At 44.9% G+C, this 24,211-nt stretch overlaps 1 protein-coding gene across 1 annotated transcript; it reads left to right on the plus strand.

Annotated features, from left to right (window-relative positions):
* Positions 1–847: 847 nt before the first annotated feature.
* Positions 848–13,651, plus strand: METTL21A (methyltransferase 21A, HSPA lysine; the record flags this gene model as incomplete). The annotated part of the gene is made up of 3 exons (XM_080689337.1): positions 848–994; positions 3,202–3,313; positions 13,254–13,651. 3 exons carry the CDS (start codon positions 848–850, stop codon positions 13,649–13,651), a joined length of 657 nt encoding a protein of 218 aa, XP_080545463.1.
* Between the last annotated feature and the right edge of the window lie 10,560 nt (positions 13,652–24,211).

Below are 24,211 nucleotides of genomic sequence, written 5' to 3' on the forward strand. Positions count from 1 at the left end.
TGTCCACCCCAGCCTGGCCCCGAAGGTGTGGGGTCGCGTTCACCCCAGCCTGGTCCTGTAGGTGTGGGGTCCCGTCCACCCCAGCCTGGCCCCGTAGGTGTGGGGTCCTGTCCACCCCAGCCTGGCCCCGTAGGTGTGGGGTCCCGTCCACCCCAGCCTGGCTCTGTAGGTGTGGGGTCCCGTCCACCCAAGCCTGGCCCCCTAGGTGTGGGGTCCCGTCCACCCCAGCCTGGCTCTGTAGGTGTGAGGTCCTATCCACCCCAGGCCTGGTCCTGTAGGTGTGGGGTCCTGTTCACCCCAGCCTGGCCCTGTAGGTGTGGGGTCCCGTTCACCCCAACCCAGGAGCGTTCCTTGTGAGGCCCGACTCCACGGGTATCGTCGACTCCCCGTCTCAGGAGATGGTACATCGTCCACCGTGTCGATCCGGCTGGTGTCATAAAGCAGGATAAACCGTTAACACCGGTCGGAGGGAGGTTCCATTCCATCGTGGTCACTATGCAAGGTAGCGGACCCCAGCCCTGACCAAGCCTGCTGGGCGGGGCTGAGGCTTGGCATCCCCCGCAGTGCCGACCGTGGAGACTGTGGGGCTTCCTACAGAACTCTGAACATTCTGGGTGTGTTTTTGCCCAAAGATAGCCGTTCAGAGCCAAATTTCACTTCCTCTAAGACTTGGAGCAAGACCCATGCTAAATGAATTAGACATCTCCCAACTCGGTTCGTTTTTTTTTTTTTAAGACAGCTTTAAAATGATGTGTAGCTACTTAAGAGAGAATGCAATTTCCCGCCAAAGTGTCACCCAGGCTTCTTTTGCATGGCAGGTCTCAGTAAAGGGCGGGGCTCAGACGAAATGGCCCTGGTGCCCTATGAAGGGACCGCTGAGATGGGGCTCCAGAAATTTCACAAGCCTCTTGCTGCCTTCTCCTTTGCAAACCACACGATCCAGATCCGACAGGACTGGAGGCAACTGGGAGTCGCAGCTGTGGTTTGGGATGCGGTAAGTAAGCCCCAGAGAGACTTTGAAAACATCCGCACTTAATCATAAGACTGGTTTTTATTTTATTTGTTTACTTCTATTTTATTATTATTATTATTATTTATTATTATTATTATTATTATTATTATTATTATTATTATTGTGGTACTGGGGATGGAACCCAGGGACATTCTACACCCCAGCCCTATTTTGTGTGTGTGTGTGTGTGTGTGTGTGTGTGTGTGTGTGTGTATGTGTGTGTGTGGCACTGGGGTTCCTGGAAACCCTTCTACCTCCGGGCTACACTCCCAGACCTATTTTATAGTTTTTAATTTGGAAACAGGGTCTCTTAAGCCAGCGAGGCTGGCTTCAAACCTGCGTGATCCTCCTGTCTCCGCCTCCCAAGCACTGGGATTACAAGCGTGCGCCACCACGCCTGGCCTCAGCCCTATTTTTTTACTATTTATTTTAAAACAGGGTCTCAGTTGCAAAGGGCCTCACTAAGTAGTAGCTTAGGCTGTCCACAAACCACGATCCTCCTGTGTCAGCCTCCCTGGTTTTATTTTAAAAAATAGCTTTACTGAAATATAATTCACGTACCATGCACCTCCCATATTAAAGTGTACAAATCCAGTGCACTGAATTTACTTTTTTAGTATATTCAGAGTGGTGTAGCCATCACCTCAATTTTGAAACATTTTAACATCCCCAAACCCTTCTCAGTCTTTCCCCAAACCCCTGCCCCATACATTTTATTTTCTTTTTTATTTTTTGTGGTATTGAGGGTGGAATCAGGGGCTTTTCTGTCTCCGGGTTATACTCCCAGACCTATTTTCTATTTTATTTGGAAACAGGGTCTCACTAATTTGCTGAGAGCCTCACTAAGTAGCTGAGGCTGGCTTCGAACCTGTGCGATCCTCCTGTCTCAGCCTCCCAATTGCTGGGATTACAATGGCTGGTCACTGAAAGCTGAGGAAGCAAAATGATTTGCTGGTAAGAGAGCAGGACCTGGTTGCTTTGGACTCTCCTTACGTCAGGCAGTCTAAAATACTGCACAGAAAATATGTGACGTGACAGAGCCCAAAATGAACATGGTGCTTTTCCTTTAAGTTTTCCATAGTTACAAAATGATGGCAAAAATGATAAATCCATGTTTTCCTCTTCCAGCACTGTTGTGCCTCTTGAGGATGGTGACATGTCCTATACCACCACACCTAGGACTCTTGCCAGGGAGGGAGCTCAATTGGTGCTGAATAAATGGTTGGCATAAATTATAGTGCTACGGACTTAATGTTGCATTCGAGATGTTAGAAAAACACGTCGGAATAAAAATACTAATGTGTTCTAACCCAGTAATGACAACCACTTCTAGGAATCCAGTCCCAAGTAACTATATGAAAATCCTTCCCATAATAAACAATAAAGACAAATAATAATAATGAGTGGGATGCCTCCTAAATTATGTTATTTGTATGTGGTTATGAAAACAAATCATGGTAAAGCATTATGTATGCCATTATGCAACTCTTTTTCTAGGATTTGGAAGCGCATGCTAATTATGAGTTCCAAAACTTCAGTCAAAACTTTGTTTCTGGTGCCCAAAACATATGGCGAAGGCCCCTGGCCTGAGCTTGCTTTAGGAACTGGACACCGCCTTAAACAAAATCATATTGCCAGGCCTGGTGGTGCACATTTATAATCTCAGGACTTGGGAGGCGGAGACAGGAAGGTCGTTGGTGTGCTGCCAGCCTCAGCTACTTACTGAGGTCCTCTGCAACTTATTGAGACCCCGTTTCAAATAAAAAGTAAACAGTAGGGTTGGAGGTGTAGTGCAGAGGTAAAATGCTCCTGGGTTCCATTAATGGTACTGGAAAAAAAATTACAGAGATTGTTGATAGCAATTTCTTCGGAATAGTTTTGTAAATCTCAGCGTAAAAGTACTACAACACAGGAAAAAAAAAAATTCAGCTTCCCAGATTCAGCAGGCCCCTAGCTGGCTTGTGGGCCCCTGTTGGGGACTTTGGGTCCACCTCATCTGTGCCTGCTCCGGGAGGCTACCCGGCAGCAGCGGCAGCAGCTGAGCCTGTGTTGTTGAACTGTGAAGTGCGCATCGTAGGGGAAAGGGGCCCGTATGTAGCTTCTTCCTGCCCGCGGGTTGCCCACCCAGACCCCCAGGGCTTCTGAAGCATCGCTGACTTTAATCACGCGCACACTGTGTTTTGACTCAGGCCGTTGTTCTTTCCACGTATCTGGAGATGGGCGCCGTGGAGCTCAGCGGCTGCTCGGTGGTGGAGCTGGGTGCTGGCACAGGGCTGGTGGGCATAGTGGCTGCCCTGCTGGGTGAGTGTGAGCGGCTCTCGTGGAGATGTGCATTTGTATTAACTCTGTTGTTCTGGGTTGACATCAGTGTTTGTCATTTCTTTTTGTTTGTTTGTTTTCTTAGCACAAACCCCATGGTTGGTTTTTCCCACTTCTGGGTTAATTTCTTTCCCTGTGCGTATGTGCTCTGGGCTAGCTGCTGGTACTCTTAGCTCCAGACACTAACAGGCTAATCTCTCCTCTCTCTATGCCTTGCCCCCTTTCGTCTACGATGATATGGTGATATGATCTTAAGGGGTTTTTTATTTCAGGGTGATTAGTCCAAGTATGTGGTTTTGAGTTTAAGGTGCTTAAACCTATCTACAGTAGGGCTTAACCCTGTGGGTTGGGCAGAACAGCAGTTTTCATTCCTTCTTTGCTGAAGAAACTGCTAGTTTTTCTCTTTCAGGGAGGACCAGCCCCTCTAGAGTTTGTACTGATATTTTAAGAAATTGTTTTAACTATACCATTGTGGATTGATAATCAGTGTCTGTCATTTTGTTGTTTTGGTTTGGCATACAGGCAAAATTTAGGCCTAGAGTATTTTTAACATTTATTATTATTTTTATTATTCACTGTGGACTTCTTTCTACAACTTCTGACTCATACAGTGCAGGCTCCCCAATGACAAGAATAGACCAGCTTCTAAGATACCGTATATAATACTCATTTTTTTTTTTCTGCTGAGTAGTTACTTTCCAAAATCTGCTGGGTAATTTATGCAGTGGTGGTGGTTAAAAGGAAATACCAAGCCAGGCGTGGTGGCGCATGCTTGTAATCCTAGCATTTGGGAGGTGGGGACCAGGGGATCGCCGTTCACGAACAGCCTCTGCTACTTAATAAGGCCCTTTGCAACTCAGTGAGACCCTGTTTCAAAAAATAAAAAAGACTAAAAAATAGGACTAGGGGTGTAGCTTAGAAGTAGAATGACCCTGGGTTCCATCCCCAGTGCCGCAAGAAAAAAAAAAAAAATAGGGCTAGGGGGTGTAACTCGGAGGTAGAATGCTCCTGGGTTTCACCTTCCAGTACCATACACACTACAACAAGTAGGTACCAATTAGCCAAGCATGGTGGACATGTCTGTATTCCCAGTACTTGGGAGGCTGAGAGAGGAGGATGGAAGGTTTGAAGACAGTGAGTGGTAACTTAGTGAGGCCTTGTTTAAAAAAAAAAAGGGGGGGCTGGGGTGTAACTGAGCAGTAGAATGCTCCTGGGTTTAAATCCCAGTAGAAAAGAAAAGAAAAGAAAAGCCGGGCATGGTGGCGCACGCTTGTAATCCTAGCGCTTGGGAGGCTGAGACAGGATGATGGAGGTAGAAAGCCTCTGGGTTCCACCCCAGTACCACCAAAAAAAAAAAAGAAAAAAAGAGAAAAAGAAAAGAAAAAGACCTCTTAAAATAGAAATAGCATTAATTAAACAGGTAGTGATTTTGAACCATTTTACAGGAATGGATTGTTCCCCTTTGGAAAGTATTTTTAGTGTAATCATGGTCTTTTATTTCCGAATTCCGAGAGGACCTACCGAGTACCTGGTGGATGAGTAGTAAACAGGCAGGCAGAGTGTCTCCTGAAGCCCATGTTCTGAGTCTAGGGAGAAGGGGAGAGTGAAATTACACCCAACAAAAGTGGACGTGCTCTGCAGAATATTAATCTAGGGTGATGAGACTTGTGTCCTGGGAGGAGGCCTGTGCTTTTAATCTCTGTTGTCCCAGTTGACTCTGCACGGTGTGGAGACGTGACTTAATGTCGTTCTCTTCCAGTGGTGAAGGGAAGAGCTCACAGAGGTCATTGGCCCAGGGGCACACAGCCAATGGATTGTGGTTAGAATCTCAATCCAGTTCTAGCTCTCAAACCTGGGAAAAGTTTATGGAAGAAATGTATCCCATCCTGAAGACAGGATTCTGTAGGTTGGTTTGGAGTCAGAGGATCTGGATTCTAAAAGCTTCTTATGTCATGTGATGGCTGACCAAGCTTAGGAACTACTGCCTTAAAATATAACACTCAGGAGGGAAATTGACTTTGACTTCTCCGTAATTCTAGTCTATTTCTCCACTGAACTTTTGACTTTTGTACTTTAACTGAAAGCTGGATAACTAACTGTTCCTGGCTAATTCTCACCACCTCAAATGACATGTTAAATCTTGAATGGTCTCCTCTGCCCAAACTCTTCTTCCTCCCTTGTTTTAAGTTGGCATCACTGGGCCAACCCCTTGACTCCCCTGCCCCCGGCTACCCTGAGCCCCACCCACTCTTTCAGCTATTTCTCCAGTCTTTTCCTTCCTCTCCATTCCCACCCCTGGTTTGGGCTCTCATCATCCTCCCATCTGACCGTCACATTTGTTCTTTGTCTTCTCAAATCCACTTGTTCAACAACTATCAGAGAGTCCGTCTCAAAGGTGAACCCAATGGGCAGGCACAGTGGCGCCCATTGCAGGCCTGTAATCTCAGTACATAGGAGGTTGAGATAGGAGGATTGCAGGTTCAAGGCCAGTCTCAGCAACTTAGCGAGACCCTATTTCAAAATAAAAAATAAAAATTTCTGAGACCTGGGCGTGGTGTCACATGCTTGTAATCCCAGCATTCAGGAGGCTGAGACCAGAGGATCACTTCGCGGACAGCCTCATCTACTTAGTGAGGCCCTTTGCAACTCAGTGAGACCCTGTTTCAAACTAAATAATAAAAAATAGGGCAGGGGGTATAGCTCAGAGGTCACATGCCCCTGGGTTCCATCCCCAGACCCTCAAAAAACAAGAAAATCTGGAGGCATAGCTTAGAGATAGATGTTCCTGGGTTCAATCCCCAGTACTGAGGAGTATGGTGGTGGGGGGGTGAACTTGATGGGATGGCATGCTTTTAAGCGATCCTGCGCCTTCTCGTGGCTGGGTCTTTGCAGTCCTGTCCCGCCTGACCCTCGGCGTCGCTAGTGCCTGGCTTGCACCTTGCTTTGCCCATCCTCCACCCCCTCCCTGGTTCATGCTGCATCCTTGCTGTAAGCACAGATCTCCCTTCCTTTGACCTCTGCTCCTCAGGGAGGGTTTCTCCTCTGACACTTGGTTTTCTGTGTACACCCGGATTCCTAGGAGTCTGCCTCCCAACTGCCCACAGGCATGTGTACGTGTCTCCCCACCCCGCCCCGACTCTGAGCTTTCTCACTAATCTTTGTGTCTCTAAGCATGTCACGTGTACTTGAATGTTTGAATAAATTAAAGTGTTACTTTTAAAACCTAAACTAAAAGTGATAACATGTTCATGCATCCTTTTCCCATAAAAGGATGTTTTATTGATTCCATCTTTACTGAGTTTTTTTTTTTTTTTTTTTTGGTGGTATTGGGGATGGAACTGGCTTTTCTACCTCCGGGCTATACTCCCAGACCTATTTTCTATTTTATTTGGAAACAGGGTCTCACTAAGTTGCTGAGAGCCTCACTCAGTAGCTGAGGCTGGCTTCGAACCTGTATGATCATCCTGTCTCAGCCTCCCAAGCGCTGGGATTACAAGCGTGCACTACCACGCCCAGCTTTTTTTTTTTACTGAGTTTTTTAAGAACTAAGTCCTGTTTCCCTTCCTCCTTGCCCAGGGTATTTATCACATCATCACACATCATCAGCACCACACCCTTCCTTGTGTCACCTCAATGAGTCCAGCTGGGTTCCATACCGTAGCCGTAGCCGCTGGCCCAGGCCTGCACTGGCCCCAGTCAGTGCGGCAGGAGGGAGCTCAGCCACTGGGTCTCACTCTAAATTCTTCTTTTTTTTTTTTTTTTTTCGGTACTAGGGATGGAACCCAGGGGCATTCTATCTCCGAGCTACACCCCCAGCCCTATTTTTTTTTTTTAATACTGTATGGTTTTTTTTTTTTTTTTTTTTTTTTTTTTTTCCTGTACTAGGGATGGAACCCAGGGACACTGTACCTTAGCTACACCACCAGTTCTATATTTTAGTCTTTTTTTTTTTTTTTTGGTGGTACTGGGGATGGAACCCTTCAACCTTCAGGCTACAGTCCCAGACCTATTTGGATATATTTTTTATTTGGAAACAGGGTCTCTTAAGCCAGTGAGGCTGGCTTTGAACCAGCGCGATCCTCCTGTCTCGGCCTCCCAAGCGTGGGGATTACAAGCATGCGCCATCACGCCTGGCAATCTTTTTTTATTTTTTGAAACGGTCTCACTGGTTCGCGAAGGTTCGCGAAGGGCCTCGCTAAGTAGCTGAGGCTGTCCAAGAACTGTGTTCCTCTGGTCTCAGCCTCCCGAGTGCTGCGATTACAAGTGTGCGCCACCATACCCAGCTTGCTCTCTATTTTGAAACAGGGCCTCACTGAATTGCAAAGAACCTCATTAAGTAGCTGAGGCTGTCCGCGAACTGCGGTCCTCCTGTCTCAGCCTCCCGAATACTGGGATTAGAAGCGTGGGCCACAGAACACTCAACGAGTTTCCTGATGCTGCCAGGCATTCCCTCTCTATGTGCTGTCTGACTCCACTGAGTGACAGTTTTACGTTCTTCCTCCCAAGCCCCATCTTTCTCTACTCTCTCAGCTAAGGACCAGTCTACTTTCACAGAAAAGACTGAAGCAAGCTGAGGAGAGCTTCTGCACCCACCCGCGCCTGGACTCACCGGCCCTGCCTTTCCTCTCATTGCTCCAATTGGGGTCTGCTGTCTGAGGCTCGTTCCCCGCCTGTGCCTCAGATCCTGTCACACCATCTGCGCGGCGAAGTTGCTCCTGTCTCCTCGATTCTGTTCTCCCTGTCTCCTCATTGGTCGCATCAGCAGCCCTGCTGTCACTTCTCCCATCTTAACGGAATAAGTAACGTAAACCTGTGTGGCTGCGTCTAGGTCTGTGGCAGGGAATGCAGAAGATGGCCCTGGAGTGGCTTGTTGTACAGGATGGTGAGGAAGCTTTCAGAGATGACTAGGGTTTGTCTCAGAGGCCGCTGGCAAAACAGTGGGGCAATTTGAGTCGCAACAATGGTAACTTTAGTGGATTCAAATACATCAAGTATGTTTACTCTGTGAGTTCACCGCAACAAAATAAACCTGATTGGTTATCACTGGAGGATGTTGAGAAAGCAGCTCTTTATTTTGAAATCTGGTTTATGAAAGGGGATAGAGAAGCAAAATCCTGCCTTTTCTATTCAAATATTACTATATAAAATGAGTAACCAACCGGGCGTGGTGGCGCAGGCTTGTAATCCTAGCACTTGGGAGGCTGAGACAGGAGGATCGCACAGGTTCGAAGCCAGCCTCAGTTATTTAATGAGACCCTGTTTCCAAATAAAGTATAAAATAGGTCCGGGAATATAGCTGGGAGATAGAAAGCCCCTGGGTTCCACCCTCAGTACCACAAAAATAAATAAAATAAAATGAGTAACCAAACTTCTTCTTTCTTTCTCTTTCTCACTGTGTGTGTATGTGTGTGTGGGGGGTACTGGAGATTGAACCTAGGGGTATTCTACCTCTGAGTTATACCATCATTCCTATTTTCTCTTTTTTTATTTTAAAACAGAGTCTCACTAAGTTGAACCTCAAATCCTCCTGTCTCAGCCTCCCACGTACTGAGATTATAGGCATGTGCCACCAGGCCTGGTTCACACTTCTCTTTATAGAAATTTCTCAACAAATGCAAAAAGATATAATAAACTAAGAATTTGGGCACTAGGCTCAATGGCTGCTCATGGCACAAAAATAGAGCCTATTAAATGTTACGTACCTCGTACCTCTTTTTTTTTTTTTTCCAGTACTGGGGATTGAACCCAGGGGTATTCTCCATCTGAGCTATACTCCAGCCCTTTTTTTTTTTTTTCAGTACTGGGATGCAACCCAGGGATATTATACCTCCGAGCTACACCCTCAGCCCTATTTTTTATTCTTCATTTTGAAACAGGGTCTCACTGAGTTGCAAAGGGCCTCACTAAGTAGCTGAGGCTGTCCGTGAACTGTGATCCTCCAGTCTCAGCCTCCCAAATGCTGGAATTACAAGCGTGCGCCACCACGCCCGGCTTCCCAGCCCTATTTTTTATTTTTTATTTAGAAACAGGGTCTCACTAAGTCAAGGAGGGCCTCACTAAGTAGCTGAGACTGGCTGTGTACCTGTGATTCTCCTGTCTCTGCTTCCCAAACACTGGGATTATAAGAGTGCACTACCATGCCTGGCTCGTTATGTACCTCTTGATAAAGAATTTACTACTACCTCTGAAATAGCCCCCAACTCAAAAGTCAAATTCAAACCACACAGTGTATAGGAGGTGCGAGGACGGAGGCACACACCAAACTCCACAAATGATGGAGTCAGCAAGACCCAGACTGCGGGAAGCTGTTGGATAAATGACCCGTTTCTTCCCTACCCTGCGGGGGGAAAGGGGTGTAAAGGAAACCCAGCAGGTTAAAAGACTGACTGAAGATGGCCTCCATACTTCCCACCCCAAGCAAGCAAAGAGAAAAACAAAGCCACGGATGGAGCTGTGTGTGCAGGGACGCACATGCGGGGAGTGGCCCCGGTGAGCAGTGAGGGAGGGATTCCACGGGCGTCAGGAGAGCGGAGGCTACAGAGCCTCCCTGGGCCATGGAGGGTTTCGTTGCAGAAGGTGCGAGCCACTGGGACCCTTCACCTGCCGCCCAGGGGCCGCCACTGCGTCTTTATTTCAGGCCTTGCCCACTGCTGGACGTTCTGTTAAAACCTACTTACACTTCTTTTTTTTGTGTGGTACTGGGGATTGAGCTCAGGGGCATTCTACCTTCGAGCTACACCTCCAGACCTATTTTATTTTTTATTTGAAAACAAGATCTCACTAAGTTGCAGAGGGCCTCACCTAAGTGGCTGAGGCAGACAGTGAACCTTCGAGCCTCCTGCCTCAGTCTCCCAAATACAGGGATTCCAAGCGTGTGCCACCGCGCCTGGCCAAACCCACGCGTACTGCTCAGCGCTTCTCAGTGCCTCTCCATCTCCGTGAAAACCAGCATCTTTTAAAACATGACTCTTGAGGCCCTCAATGATTGCCTTTCCTCCTCATGACTTCTCTGGCCTCAACTCCAAAGAAAAGGTTTTTTGTCTTCTTTCTTCTCTTTTCTTTCTTTCTTTCTTTCTTTCTTTCTTTCTTTCTTTCTTTCTTTCTTTCTTCTTTCTTGATACTGGTGATTGAACCCAGGGGCATTCTACCTCTGGGCAGCTGCACCCCAGCACTATGTCATTTTTTTGTGTTGAAACAGAGTCTTGCCAAGTTGCTGAGGCTGGTCTCCAACTTGCAACCCTCCTGTCTCAGCCTCCCAGGTTCTGGGATTGCAGGTGTGCACCCCACGCCTGGCTTGCCTTTGTTCATGGTTCACTGCTCCGGCCACACTGGCCTGCTTGCCTGCCCCCAAGCATTTGTACTTGCCAAGAATGCCCCCTGCCCTTTCTGTACATACTCAGATATCTACTCTCTCCCTCAAGTCCCCCAAGTCACCTTCCCAGTGAGGCCTTCTCTATCTCCCTAATCTAAAATCCTATACCCACTTACGTTACTTCTTGACATTTTAATACCTTGATTTCCTGCTTTACTTTTTTCCCCTTATCTCATACCAACAACTAACATACTGGATATTCTACTTTGAGGGGAAAAAAATCTTATTGCCTACCTCCTCATGTGAAGATAAGCTCCGCGAGGTTGTGGGTTTTTGTTCCCTGCCTGATGGCAGCCATTTAGATGTTGGTAGAAATGATGGGTGTACTGGGGGAATGGTTAACTGACATTAAGATCCTATTCAAACTTTGCCTGGAACACTTAACATGTGAGAAGTAGCCTCCAAAACTCCCGAGACAAGAATGAGAAAAGCTATTAAAATGAATGTGGAAGGGACGATCAGCCCAGTGCGGCCAGCAGAGTGCTCTTTGGAGCACTGTCAGAACATGCAGAGACAGCCAGGCACAGTGGCACGGCCCTGTAGTCCTCGCTACTCAGGAGGCCAAGGCAGGAGGATTGCTCGAGCCCAGGAGTTTGAGGCCAGCTTGGGCAACATAGCAAGACCTTGTCTCAAAATAAAAGAAAAAACTAAAGAGATAAAGAGATCTAAGTCAAACCAGAAAAAGGCCTCATATAATTTTATCAGAAAGGATGAAAATTATTATTGAATTCTGCTCACCGGTAGCACACTGTTTAGCAATGAATAACCAAAGTAGTAGATCCAGGCTGGTAAAAATCTAAGACTGGGAGCATTTTCATCTGTGTCCCTTTGGGGCTATCATTGTCAAATGTTACATGTCAAGATAAGAAACATGGTCGGATGTGGTGGTGCACACTTGTAACGCCAGTACTTGGGAGGCTGAGACAGAAGGATCACAGGTTCGAAGCCAGCCTCAGCAGCTTAGTGAGATTCTCAGCAACCTAGCGAGACTCTGTTTCCAAATAAGTAGGTCTGAGGGTGTAGCCTGGAGATAGAAGGCCACTGGGTTCCATCCCCAGTACTCCTCCCCCCCCCCAAAAAAAAAAAAGCACTGGGCAGAAGGTACCACTGGAATGATATTGACAACAGCTGGTCTGGAATTCTGTAGAAGATCAGACACTGAAAAAAGATGCAGATGAGAAGTTCTTTTATGAAAGAATGAAATGCAGTTTTAAATTTCAGAATTTCTGGGGCACAAACCACTTTTTGTAGCTGAGTCACATTGGGGCTGACCCATGGTTACTTCACCTCAAGGGGAACCACAGTTCAGTCTGTTCTCACATCAGTTAGAAAAAAACCCTAGACCTTACAGTTCACCTGACAACTCACAAGAAGCAGACTGATAAGTATTGCCGCCTTCCTAAATGTACACAATTTTCAACATGTTCCACATATAAATAAGTAAAAAAAAATATTGCTGCCTTCATTCTCCACACCACACGTAGAAAAGCACTTGACTCCGGCTTTTTTTTTTTTTTTTTTTGGTACTAGAGACTAGAGATGAAACCCAGGGCATTCTACCTCTGCGTTATACCCCCAGCCCTATTTTTTAGACTTTTTTTTTTTTAATTTTTGAAACAGGGTCTCACTGAGTTCCGAAGAGCCTCAGTAAGTAGCCAAGGCTGTCCGCCAACCACAATCTTCCAGTCTCAGCCTCCCGAATGCTGGGATTACAAGCGTGCACCACCACGCCTTGCTGACTCTGGCATTTTAACTTACTCTACTTTAGGACTATACAGTAATTAATTTTTAGTATCCCATGTTTTTAGTCATTGTATATGACTACGTAAACACATTCAGATTGGCTGCTTCCAAGCAGCTTGAAGAGAGATGGATAGGCTCCATCAGTAGCCAGTCTTTCTCTTCTATGGTTCTTTTTAAAACCATAACCCCAAGCCGGGCGTGGTGGCTCACGCTTGTAATCCCAGCATTTGGGAGGCTGAGACTGGAGGATCTCGGTTCGCGGACAGCCTCGCTACTTAGTGAGGCTCTTTGCAACTCAGTGAGACCCTGTTTAAAAATAAAGAATAAAAAATAGGGCAGGGGGTGTAGCTTGGAGGTAGAATGCCCCTGAGTTCCATTCCCAGACGAGCAAAAAAAGAAAAAAGAAAAAAAACCTTAACCCCACAAAACAGACTTTCCCTGTTTTGTGTATTGTGTTAATGTTCTGCTCCCAGAGTTTTTATTCTTAAATCCCATCTTACTCTGAGGCCTGCTGACATAAAGGTCATGACCTAATGAAGGACAGTGGTAGAAACTTGTGATGAGTGGCCCGGCTCCGTTTGCAGATTCCAGAAGCATCAGCCTGTGCCACTTGGTGCCTCTGCAATTTATAGGCATGGTTTCAGCAAACAGCAGGTGCAGGCATTGTTTTGATTCATTACAAGCGCCCATGAAGGCTGTTGCATCCTATCAGGTGAAATATTTAGGTCTGCTCGATGTTTAACTTGATCTCTCTCCACTACAGTTATACTGATGTGCACATCACTTTTTCCTTGTTCTATTTCATAGGTGCTCATGTGACTATCACGGATCGAAAAGTAGCATTAGAATTTCTCAAGTCCAATGTGCAAGCCAACTTACCTCCCCACATCCAACCCAAGGCTGTTGTTAAGGAGCTCACTTGGGGACAAAATTTGGGGAGTTTTTCACCTGGAGAATTTGACCTGATCCTCGGAGCTGATATCATATATTTAGAAGAAACATTCACAGATCTTCTTCGAACCCTGGAACATCTCTGTAGCAACCACTCTGTGATTCTTTTAGCTTGCCGCCTCCGCTATGAACGGGATAAGAACTTTTTAGCCATGTTGGAGAAGCAGTTTACGGTGAACAAGGTTCACTATGATCCTGAGAAAGATGTACATATTTACAAAGCACAGAAGAAGAGCCAGAGGGAGGACTTCTAGTCGGCTGCACTTCATAGAACGCGGCATTGAGAATGATGGTCGAGGTCTTGGACTCGCAATCTGGCACATTTATGCAAGGGCTTCCTGCACACTGCGCGGCTGTGTCTAGCCACAGGCTCACAAGGGACAAAGCACTTGTGTAGTTGGAAAAAGAGCAGTGCTCTGTCCCACTGCTGGGACTTCTGGTCACGTTTTACTCACTCACTCAGGAATTCATTTGACATTAAAGGAACGTGTGCGGCTTTGCTTTGCGTTGTTTCCGTGTCCTGTGCTCCTCCCTTGTAAACAGTCTTTACTGGTGATGTGACAAAGGGCTGATCCAGCGGTCTCTAGACTAGTGAGCTTGTTTTGGTGATGTTGAATGATGCAATTTATCATAAGCCCATTCTGACATTATATATATATGTATGGTTTATCTTAGCTTTCTAATCTGAATATAAAAACAAGAAGTTCAACAAGCATCCCGTGAGCTATCAGTGTTATTGAAATCTTTTGCCCCATTTAGATTTTTTTGCTTATTTGAGATTAGGATGTGAGTTTTTTGGGGGGAGATCTCATGTTATGCTTTTTGGCTTCATTTCATGGTTAGGATAGGAAAAGTAAAATTTTAGTTAATTTTTTGAAAGCACCTAATGTCTTAAACTGGAATAAGTTATCTTCTTCAAACCTCCTGCTTTGCCATTTCTCATGGATTTTTAGCTATTTCTTTGTGTTTTCGCCTAACAACACACTAAATGGCGCGCACACACACACAGAAAAGTTTTAGCTCATTCCTCCTCAAGAGGTCAGGCATGTTTCTGCTTGTTGCTTAGAATGAAAACAGTAACTAAAATTGTCCTTGTTGAACCAGAGCAGGGGCTGATTTGCTCCAGGTAGAAAGGCCGCCCCTCGCTTCCATTTGGTCCGACTTCAGGGACGCCCCGGCTGTACGGAATCAGCGGGGCCTCTCCTGGCTGCCTCTCTCGCTTGTCAGGCTGTGGATCTTGGAGCCTTCCTATTTAAACTTTCTGAACCCACATCTCCACCTCTCTCTTTCCCCAGGAAACCTGGCCTGTAGCACGTTCCAAAACCAAAGCCAAGAAAAATCACTTGATTTTTACTTACACAATTAACTATCCCTGATTTTTTTTCCCTTGCATGTTCTTTTTGTAGAACAGAGTAGGGAAGGGAGGACTCCATTGAGGGTACCTGGAGAGGGACGCAGCTGAGTCATTAGCCACCACCACTCCAGGAGCCAGGGAAGTGAGCACCTTAAGAGATGTGTGCAGGGGCGGGAGGAGGGAGAGCCCATATCTGAGTAGCACACCAGTGTCCACCATAAATACCAGCAAAGTCATGACGTACGGTTTCCTCATGTTAAAGGTATGAATTATGGGAAAAATGTTCATTTTAAGTGTGTGTGTGTGTTGTCCTCAAGTTAAGAAAGAGAAACCAAGGCCAAAACTTATAAGCCTTGGCTCTCACTGAATTGCTTGTTATCTTTAAACAGTGAGGCACTTAAGTGATCTAGTGTGTATCAGTAATTTTTCCCCTAATCAACAGGAGATACTGTTTCCAAGATGCTATGTTAAAATAGAGGCTTAGAACTCTACATGAAAGAATGCTCTTGTTTTCTAAGCAGATCTCTCTTAAGGTGGTTTGTTTTAGTTCACAGTAGTGCTACCTAAAGCCTTGCTACTATTGTTACCTGTGTCCAACAGAACATTAATTCTTTTGTAAGAAAGAATCAGAATTCTAATCCACCACAACACTGACTTTACCTAAATTAACTGAACACAAAATTATTTTAGGGCAAAATAACCATATTGTCTGGAACATAGTATTTTAGCAAATTATGCTCTAAGAACACCAGGATCATACCTTCTATTTTGTATTTCAAGTGTTAACATAATACCATGTTGGTAGCTGGGCGTGGTGGCGCACGCTTGTAATCCCCGCGCTTGGGAGGCTGAGACAGGAGGATTGCGCAGGTTCGAAGCCAGCCACGCGCGCTGGCTTAGGAGACCCTGTTTCCAAATAAAAATGTAAAAATAGGTCTGGGAGTGTAGCCTGGAGGTAGAAGGGCTTCCAGGAACCCCAGTACCACCCAAAACAAAAACAAAACAAAAAAAAACCATGTTGGTAAAGAGAGCGTAATAAACACCGACTCATGAAAAACAGGTTCCTTTACAGATGAGTTACCTTATTAAATTACCTAATTTCTCTGATTTGTTTCTCCTTGCCCAAGGTAAGGGAGAAATATATTGTCAGGGATATTGGAATAACAAAGCAAGCACCCCTGTGTAATCCCAGTAGGGAGGCTGAGATAGCAACAACAAAAAATACCCAAAGCGTACTCTCAATAACAAAATCACATACATTTATGTGTCTCCTCCATCAATTTATATCATTTAATTGCTATATTTTTAACTTTTTTTTATGTACTCAGAACTGAACCAGTTCAGAATAGTTAAGAATTGAACTATGCATGTTAGGCTCCTGTGCTACCAGTGAGCTATGCACCCACCCCTTAACTGCTATACTTTCAGTTTATGGGAAATACTTTTTACTAGTTCTTAACAAAACTTTAAAGTACTGGGTTTTTTTTTTTTTTTGTTTTTTTTTGTTTTGATAGTGCAGGGATTGAACCCAGGGGCTACCTCCAAGCTACACCCACAACCCTTTTTATTCTTTTTTGTTTTGAAACAAGGTCTTACTAGGTTGCTGAGAATCTTACTAAGTTGGTTAAGCTGGCTCCAACCTGTGACTCTCCTGTTTCAGCCTCCCAAGCAGTGGGATTATAGGCGTGTGCCACCATGCCTGGAATTTGAAAGTACTTTAAAAAATGACTCCATAGTGTACTCAGTATTACCAGTGGAGCGAGATATCGGGCCTGACTTAGGGGTTGGTGTGAAGACATTCAGTTAACTTTCGTGTTAGAGAAAGTTAATAATCGTATAGTTCCTACGAACTCCACCCAGAAAGAAGTAGCACTTTCAAATTCTTCAACAAGAATGAGTCAAGTCACTGCAAAGAGCCCTGCTCATAGAAGCTGGAGATTGGTTTTCTTAGAGCACATGTGAATAGAATGAAGTCTGGGTAGCCCTTAGCAATGTGTTATACTTTAAAATTAGAGGATTTTTATTTCTTTTCCACTTTAAAATCACAATACACTTTTCTTTCTATAAGTAGGAAAGGGTAACGTGGTGTGTGTGTGTGTGTGTGTGTGTGTGTGTGTGTGTTATGGGGATGAAACCCAAGGTTCCTTCTACCTCCCAGTTACACCCCCAGATCTCTTTTAATTTTTTATTTGGAAACAAGATCTCATTGAGTTGCCAACGGCTTCTCTAAATACCAGAGGCTGCCTGCGAATCTGTGATCCTCTTGACTCAGCCTCTCAAATACTGGGATTATGGGCTTGTGCCACCATGCTTGGCTTAAAATTTTAATAACATTAGAAAATATGGAAGAGCCGGGCGTGGTGGCGCACGCTTGTAATCCCCACACTTGGGAGGCTGAGACAGGAGGATCGCACAGGTTCAAAGCCAGCCTCAGCTATTTAGGCTCTCAGCAACTTAGTGAGACCCTGTTTCCAAATAAAATATAAAATAGGTCTGGGAGTATAGCCTTAAAGTAGAAAGCCCCTGGGTTCCATCCCCAGTACCAACCAACCAACAAACAAACAAGCAAAAGATGGAAGGCTAGGCGTGGTGGTAATCCCAGCATTAGGCCCTTTGCAACTCAGTGAGACCGTTACAAAATAAAGAATAAAAAGTCGGGCTGAGGGTGTAGCTCAGAGGTAGAATGCCCCTGGGTTTCATCCCCGGTCCTGAAAAAAAAAAAAAAGATGACATATTGATAAATGAATTACTGAGAATAGTTATTTCTGAGGGAGATTAAGAAAGAAAAATAGTGTAGCTGCTGAGAGAGAGACACCTATCTACTTTTTAATCTTGTATAAAACTTGTGCTACTTCTAATATTTCTTCTTTGAAAAATATGTGGATGGTGACATTTGTATAAAAATACACAAAACAATAGAAGTTAGTAAAAAAGAATGTAGCAGCCAGGTATCTGAAATCCCAGTATTTGGGTGGGAGGCTGAGACAGGAGGATCACAGGTCTGAAGCCAGTTTCACTAACTTAGACTGTTTCTATTTATTTATTTATTTATTTTGGTGGTACTAGGGGTAAAACCCAGGGGTTTTCTACCTCTGGGCTATACTTCCAGACCTTTTTTATATTTTATTTGCAAACAGGGTCTCACTAAGTTGCTGAGAGCCGCACTAAATAGCTGAGGCTGGCTTTGAACCTGTGCGAGCCTCCTGTCTCAGCCTCCCAAGTGTGGGGCCACTGAAACCCTGTTTTAAATAAGAAACAAAACAGGGCTGGGGGTATAGCTTGAAGGTAAAAAGAAAGCATCTGAGTTCAATCCCTAGTACTACAAGAAAAAAATGTAGCAGAGTCTTAACACAAAATATAATCACCAAGTATGAAAAAATAACACTACTCCAGAAATAATTTCTACTTCACATTACTTATCCTGAAGATATACTAACTTGTATATATACTAACTTGTATTCATCTATTAACTAACTTGTATATATGTGTAATATGTCAAAAGTTTCAAATAAACCAGGCATGGTGGTGCATGCTTGTAATCCCAGTACTTGGGAGGAGGTTAAGACAGGAGGACCACAGGTTTGCAGCCAGCCTCAGCTACTTAGTGAGACCCTGTTTCCAAATAAATAATACAAGCCGGGCATGGTTGTGCATGCTTGTAATCCCCGCGCTTGGGAGGCAGAGACAGGAGGATCGCGCAGGTTCGAAGCCAGCCGCGCGCTGGTTTAGGAGACCCTGTTTCCAAATAAAAATGTAAAAATAGGTCTGGGAGTATAGCCCGGAGGTAGAAGGGTTTCCAGGAACCCCAGTACCACCAAAAACAAAACAAAACAAACAAACAAAAAAACAAATAATACAAATAGGACTGGTAGTGTATCTCAGAGGTAGAATGCCCCTGGGTTCAATCCCCAGTATTCCCTCTCCCCCACTACACACACAGTTTCAAATAACCTAAATGTCTGCCTACAAAAGAGGATACTAATTACTGGGAACAGTGTATGATCCACCCTGTGTAAAGAAGGAGAAGAGGAACTGGGCGTGGTGGCACACATGCCTGTAATCCTGGCCCTTGGGAGGCTGAGGTCAGTGTGCAGGGTAGAGGCCAGCCTCAGGAATTTAGCAACACCCTCAGCAACTTAGTAACGCCTTGTTTCAAATAAAAAAATAAAAATAGGGCTAGGAGTGTAACTCAGAATGCTCCTGGGTCCACCCCCATATCAGAGAGAGAGAGAGAGAGAGAGAGAGAGAGAGAGAGAGAGAGAGAACTTGTGTATATATAATCACTAAATACATAAGAAACTGCGCTTTTTACTTTTGGTCCTTTGACACAGTTTTGTCTTTTGCAGTACTAGGGGACAAACTCAGGGCCTCACAAACTTTTGTTTGGTACTAGGTATTGAACTCCAGGGCATTCTACTTCTGAGCTACACTCCCATCCCTATTTTATTGGTTCTGGGGATTAAACCCAGAAGCATTCTACCTTAAAACTATACCCCCAGCGTGATTTTATTTCTTATTTTGGAAAAGGTCTCACTAAAATTGTGGAGGGCCTCACTGTTGCTGAGGCTGGCTTTGAACCTGCAATCCTCCTGTCTCAGCCTCCCAATTACTGGGATTGCAAGCACGTGCCACCATGCCCAGCTCTATTTTTATTAGGTACTGGGGGGGTGGATCACAGGGGCACTGTACCCCCAAGCTATACCCCCAACCCTATTTTGTTTAGTCTTTTTATTTTTGAAACAGGGTCTGAGTTTTGAAGGGCCTCGATAAATAGCTGAGACTGTCAGCAAACTGCGATACTCCGGTCTTGGCCTCTTAAATGCTGGGATTACAAGCATGCACCGCCACCCCTGGCTCTATTTTATTTATTTTGAAATAAATACACTACATTGTTGAGAGTCTCACTCAGTTGCTGAGGCTTGTTTTGAACCTGTGATCCTGTCTCAGCCTCCCAAGTACTGGGATTACAAGTGGTACCATCGCGCCTGGCTCCTCACAAGTGTTATACAAGCACTCTACCATTGAGCTACACCCTCCACCCTTTTATTTTTGAGACAGTCTTGCTAACTTGCTCAAGTTGGCCTTGAACTTGTGATCCTCCTACCCTCAGCCTCTCAAATAGCTAGTTACAGGGGCGCACCACATTTGGCATATGGTTTATCTTTTTACAAATCTTTGTACCTGGGTGGGGCGTGCCGGGGGCGGAGGGAGAGGCAGAGCCGCGGAGTCGCGGCCAGGTCAGCGGCCATGGGAGTGCAGGTGGAGATGGTGCACCTTCCCGAGGCGTGGCCAGACCTGCGTGGTGCACTACACGGGGATGCTCGGAGATGGAGACATTTGATTCCTCTCGGGACAGAAACGAGCCCTTTAAATGTATGCTAGGCAAACAGGAGGTGATGCGAGGCTGGGAAGAAGGGGTGGCCCAGATGAGTGTGGGCCAGAGAGCCAAGCTGACCATCTCCTCAGACTACGCCTCCCGCGCCACTGGCCACCCAGGCATCACCCACCATAGGCCACTCTCGTCTTTGACGTGGAGCTTCTAGAACTGGAATGACAAGAGTGGCTCCTCTCTCAGCCCCCTGTTCTTGGATCTGCCATGGAGGGATCTGGTGCCTCCAGACGCGTGCACAAGAATCCATTCGGCGCTTTCTCTGACTTCCCGTGACACTCTTTGTATAAACATGTACGGGACTGTGTGTCCGGCACTCTGCTTTGCTTCCGACACTCCCATTTCCTCTTCCCATTCTTGGATGTGTATTTTCCTAAACTATATGCCATAAACCTCAAATTAATCATTTTGTTTTTGTTTTGGGGTGAAGATTTGGTTTCAATCTTTTGGATATAGGTAGCCCATTAAGTATATTGTCAAGTGTTAACAGCACAGTGATGGGTTAACTTTAGAACAGGAATTGGTGTTGGGGTGGGGTTTGCAAGAATATATATATATATTTTTTTGGATGAAAAAATTTTTGTGTGTGTGTGTGTGGTACTGGGGCTCCTGGAAGCCCTTCTACCTCCGGGCTACACTCCCGGACCTATTTTATGCTTTTTTTTTTTTTTTTTTTTTTTTTTTGAAACAGGGTCTCTTAAGCCAGCATGGCTGGCTTCGAACCAGCACAATCCTCCTGTCCCTGCCTCCCAAGCTCTGGGATTACAAGCGTGCGCCACCACGCCCGGCACTGGATGAAATTTTCATCTACTATATATTGAACATTCTTGCTGCTATGCTGCAAAGCCATAGCAGATTTGAGATGCTGTTGAGGGCTGAATTATTCTCTAATATGAGAGATGTCTTAGGGTTAAATTAAAAGCCCTACCCAAAACTGAATTGGGAGAGGGGAGAGCCTTTGTCTCTGCTAGCCCCGACCACCCTCCCCTGAATCGCTCTGCCTTTTGAAAGCAGGATGCTTTCACTGCCATGTTAGACACTACAGGAATCTCCCTGGGCCAGCAGGGACCTCAGGCCTTCTTTGTGACCTGGCTTTTTCTTTTGCTTCTTTTTCCTTTCATCCTCTGGGTTTCCTAATGAGTGTTCAGGACTTTTGTAATATCATAACTATCCAAGCTCTACTTCCTAAGTTTTAAGAACTTTAATTGAAAGCTTCAATTGAAGGTGCTGTGTGTAGACTTACAGTGAAAGCCCAGCCATCTTGACACATCCTTGAGTGTGCTCTGAGAAGACGATGCTGGTCATCGCAGTGTCAGCATCCCGTTATGTGATGCTTGGCTCTCTGCTGATCTCAGTTTCCTGGCTTTTCCTCCCGCAGCCCCTTCTCACCCTCTGCTGTCCTGTGTAGTGATTTGGTGAGAGAAACAGAATGGGAGAAAGGGTCTAGGATCCAAGATATATAAGGAATTCGTGTGTGTGTGTGTGTGTGTGTGTGTGTGTGTGTGTGTGTGTGTTACTGGGGTTGGAACCCAGGGCATTCTACCTCTGAGCTCCAGCCCTATTTTTTATTCTTTATTTTGAAACAGGGTCTCACTAAGTTGCAAAGGTCCTAATAGCTAAGGCTGGCCGAGAACCTGCAATCCTCCTATGTCAGCCTCCCAAGTACTGGGATTACAAGTGTGCACCACCACATCCGGCTAAGGAATTCGTATAAATCAACAGCAACCCAATTAAGCAAGCAAAAGACTTAGACATTTCTCCAAAGATATGCAAATAATCAACCAATCAACCAACCAAAACATGCTGTTAGGCCACTTTCCTGCTGTGACCAAAACACCTGTCAGGGACAGCTTAGAGGAGGAAAGGTTTATGGGGGGCTCACAGATTCAGAAGTCAGTGCATGGCCAGCCAGCTCCAAGGAAGAAACGTCATGGAGGCAGGGTAGCCTTCAGGGACCCTCCGCACCTCCCTTGCATGGCCCAAAACCTGCAGTTTTGGGGCACCTTCCAAATCCAAGCCAACAACACATGCTGCATGCCACTCTTAATCATTAGGGACATGCAAGTCAAAAAGCACAGTAAGTCCACTTCACACCCCTGAGGGTGGCTATAATTTTAAAAATGGCAAAATAAGTGTTGGTAAGGATGTAGACAAATCAATCCTTGTGTGTCAATGCTGAAATATAAGATGTGCAGCTGCTGAGGGAAAGCTTGGTAGTACCTCAGAAAGTCAAACAAGAATTGAAATCAGGAACTAAGACAAATACTTGTACAAAAATGTTCGTAACAGCACTACTATTTACAGTAGCCAAATGGTGGAAATAACCTATTAGTGGAATGAATGGGTAAACAAACATACAGTGCATACATACGATTGAAAATTACTCAGCTACAAAAAGAATGACATGATGTGGATGAGAAAACATGTTTAAGGAAGCCAGACACAAAAGTCACACACATTTGTGTGACGAAAATGCCTGGGAACTAAACAGAAGGGTGCATACACAACATTGTGAATACAGTAAATATTACCACGGAATTGTTCACTTTAAAATGATTAATTTTATGTGAACTATACTTTCATTAAAAATAAATAAAATAGCATTCAAACTCCTGGAAATTACCCTCCCCTTTCATTAAAGGTTGGGCCCTCGCTGGAGTGTAGGAAGACGTGGGCACAGAGCACAGCGAGGAAGACTAGGATGTGCTCCTGGATCTGCTGCAGGCTATTCAGCAGCAGCACCATTTAGATGGAAAAAGCCACTGAAGGAGCATTTGGAGAGATGGCGAGTTCTGCTTGGATCTGTAGTTTGCAATGAGTGGAAGTGACAGATGAGACAACTGAGTGGCGAGAAAAGGGCTATCACTGTGTAAAAGTAGCATTTTATCGTTGGGCGTTCCTTAGAGCTTCTTGAGGAACAGCACTTTCCTGTGACTCCAGTGCCCAGAAGGGTGTCCTCAGTGGGTATTTGTCAAGCGACGGCAAAGATTTGAAGAGAAGACACGAACTCCCATTTACTGGAGGTCCAGGCCCCTGAACGTGGCTTACAAATAAAATGACCACAGGTTCTGAAAAGCTCAGCACAATCCTGGCTTATCCCTGTGGTCCCCATGAAAGTAACATCATCCTTTCATGTTCAAAAGTGCCTATCTACACAGTAAGTTATGTGGCCAATTATTGCAGAGACAAGAATTTCAGTAACAGGACAGCTGTGCCAGGCTTAATAAACATATCTCAGCAACTAGAAGAAAAAAAAACAACAACACAGTACTTGGGAATAAATGTAACTGTGTACATAGAAATTCTAGACATGCTATAGTATGGGAATTTTTTTTATCCCTCAAGCAAAAATTAACTACATCATCTTTCCCTTCCATTTTATGTGCTCATGGAATTTTATAATCCCAAGACAACCTAAGAAGTTATCCATTTTCACTGTTCTTTCAGCACAAATATGCATGATATTAAAGATAGGGGGTTATTTTTTATTTTTTGTTGGTACTGGGGATTGAATCCAGGGCACTCTAACACTGAGTTATATCCCCAGACCTTTTCATTTTGATTCAGTCTTGCTAAATTGCCCAGACTGATGTTTAACTTTAGATCCTCCTGCCTCTGTATTCTAAGAGTTGCAGGGATTATAGGCATATGCCACCATGCCCAACTTGCAGATCTTACTGGAAAGTCTTTTGCAGTAAAATTGAATCCTTACTTGAATTACAATTTTCAGTTGCTATGCAACAAAAGCTTGTGGTATTATTCTAATGTAATTTTTTGTTTTCTTTCATTCATATACATATATGTACATACACATACTTATGTATGTATATATGTACATATATATGTGGTACCGGGGCTCACTAGGTTGCTAAGGGTCTCCCTACATTGCTGAGACTGGTCTCAAACTTTCAATCTGTCTTAGCTTCCCAAGTACTGGGATTATAGGTGTGCACCACACCTATTTCTAATGTAATTTTGCTTAACAAAATAAACCTATATCCAAGGAAATATGGCTCTAGTACTACTAGCAAGTAAATATATATATGTATATATATGTGTATATATATATAT

The sequence above is a fragment of the Muscardinus avellanarius genome, assembly GCF_963383645.1.
Source record: "Muscardinus avellanarius genome assembly, chromosome: 2".
Taxonomy (NCBI): Eukaryota; Metazoa; Chordata; class Mammalia; order Rodentia; family Gliridae; genus Muscardinus; species Muscardinus avellanarius.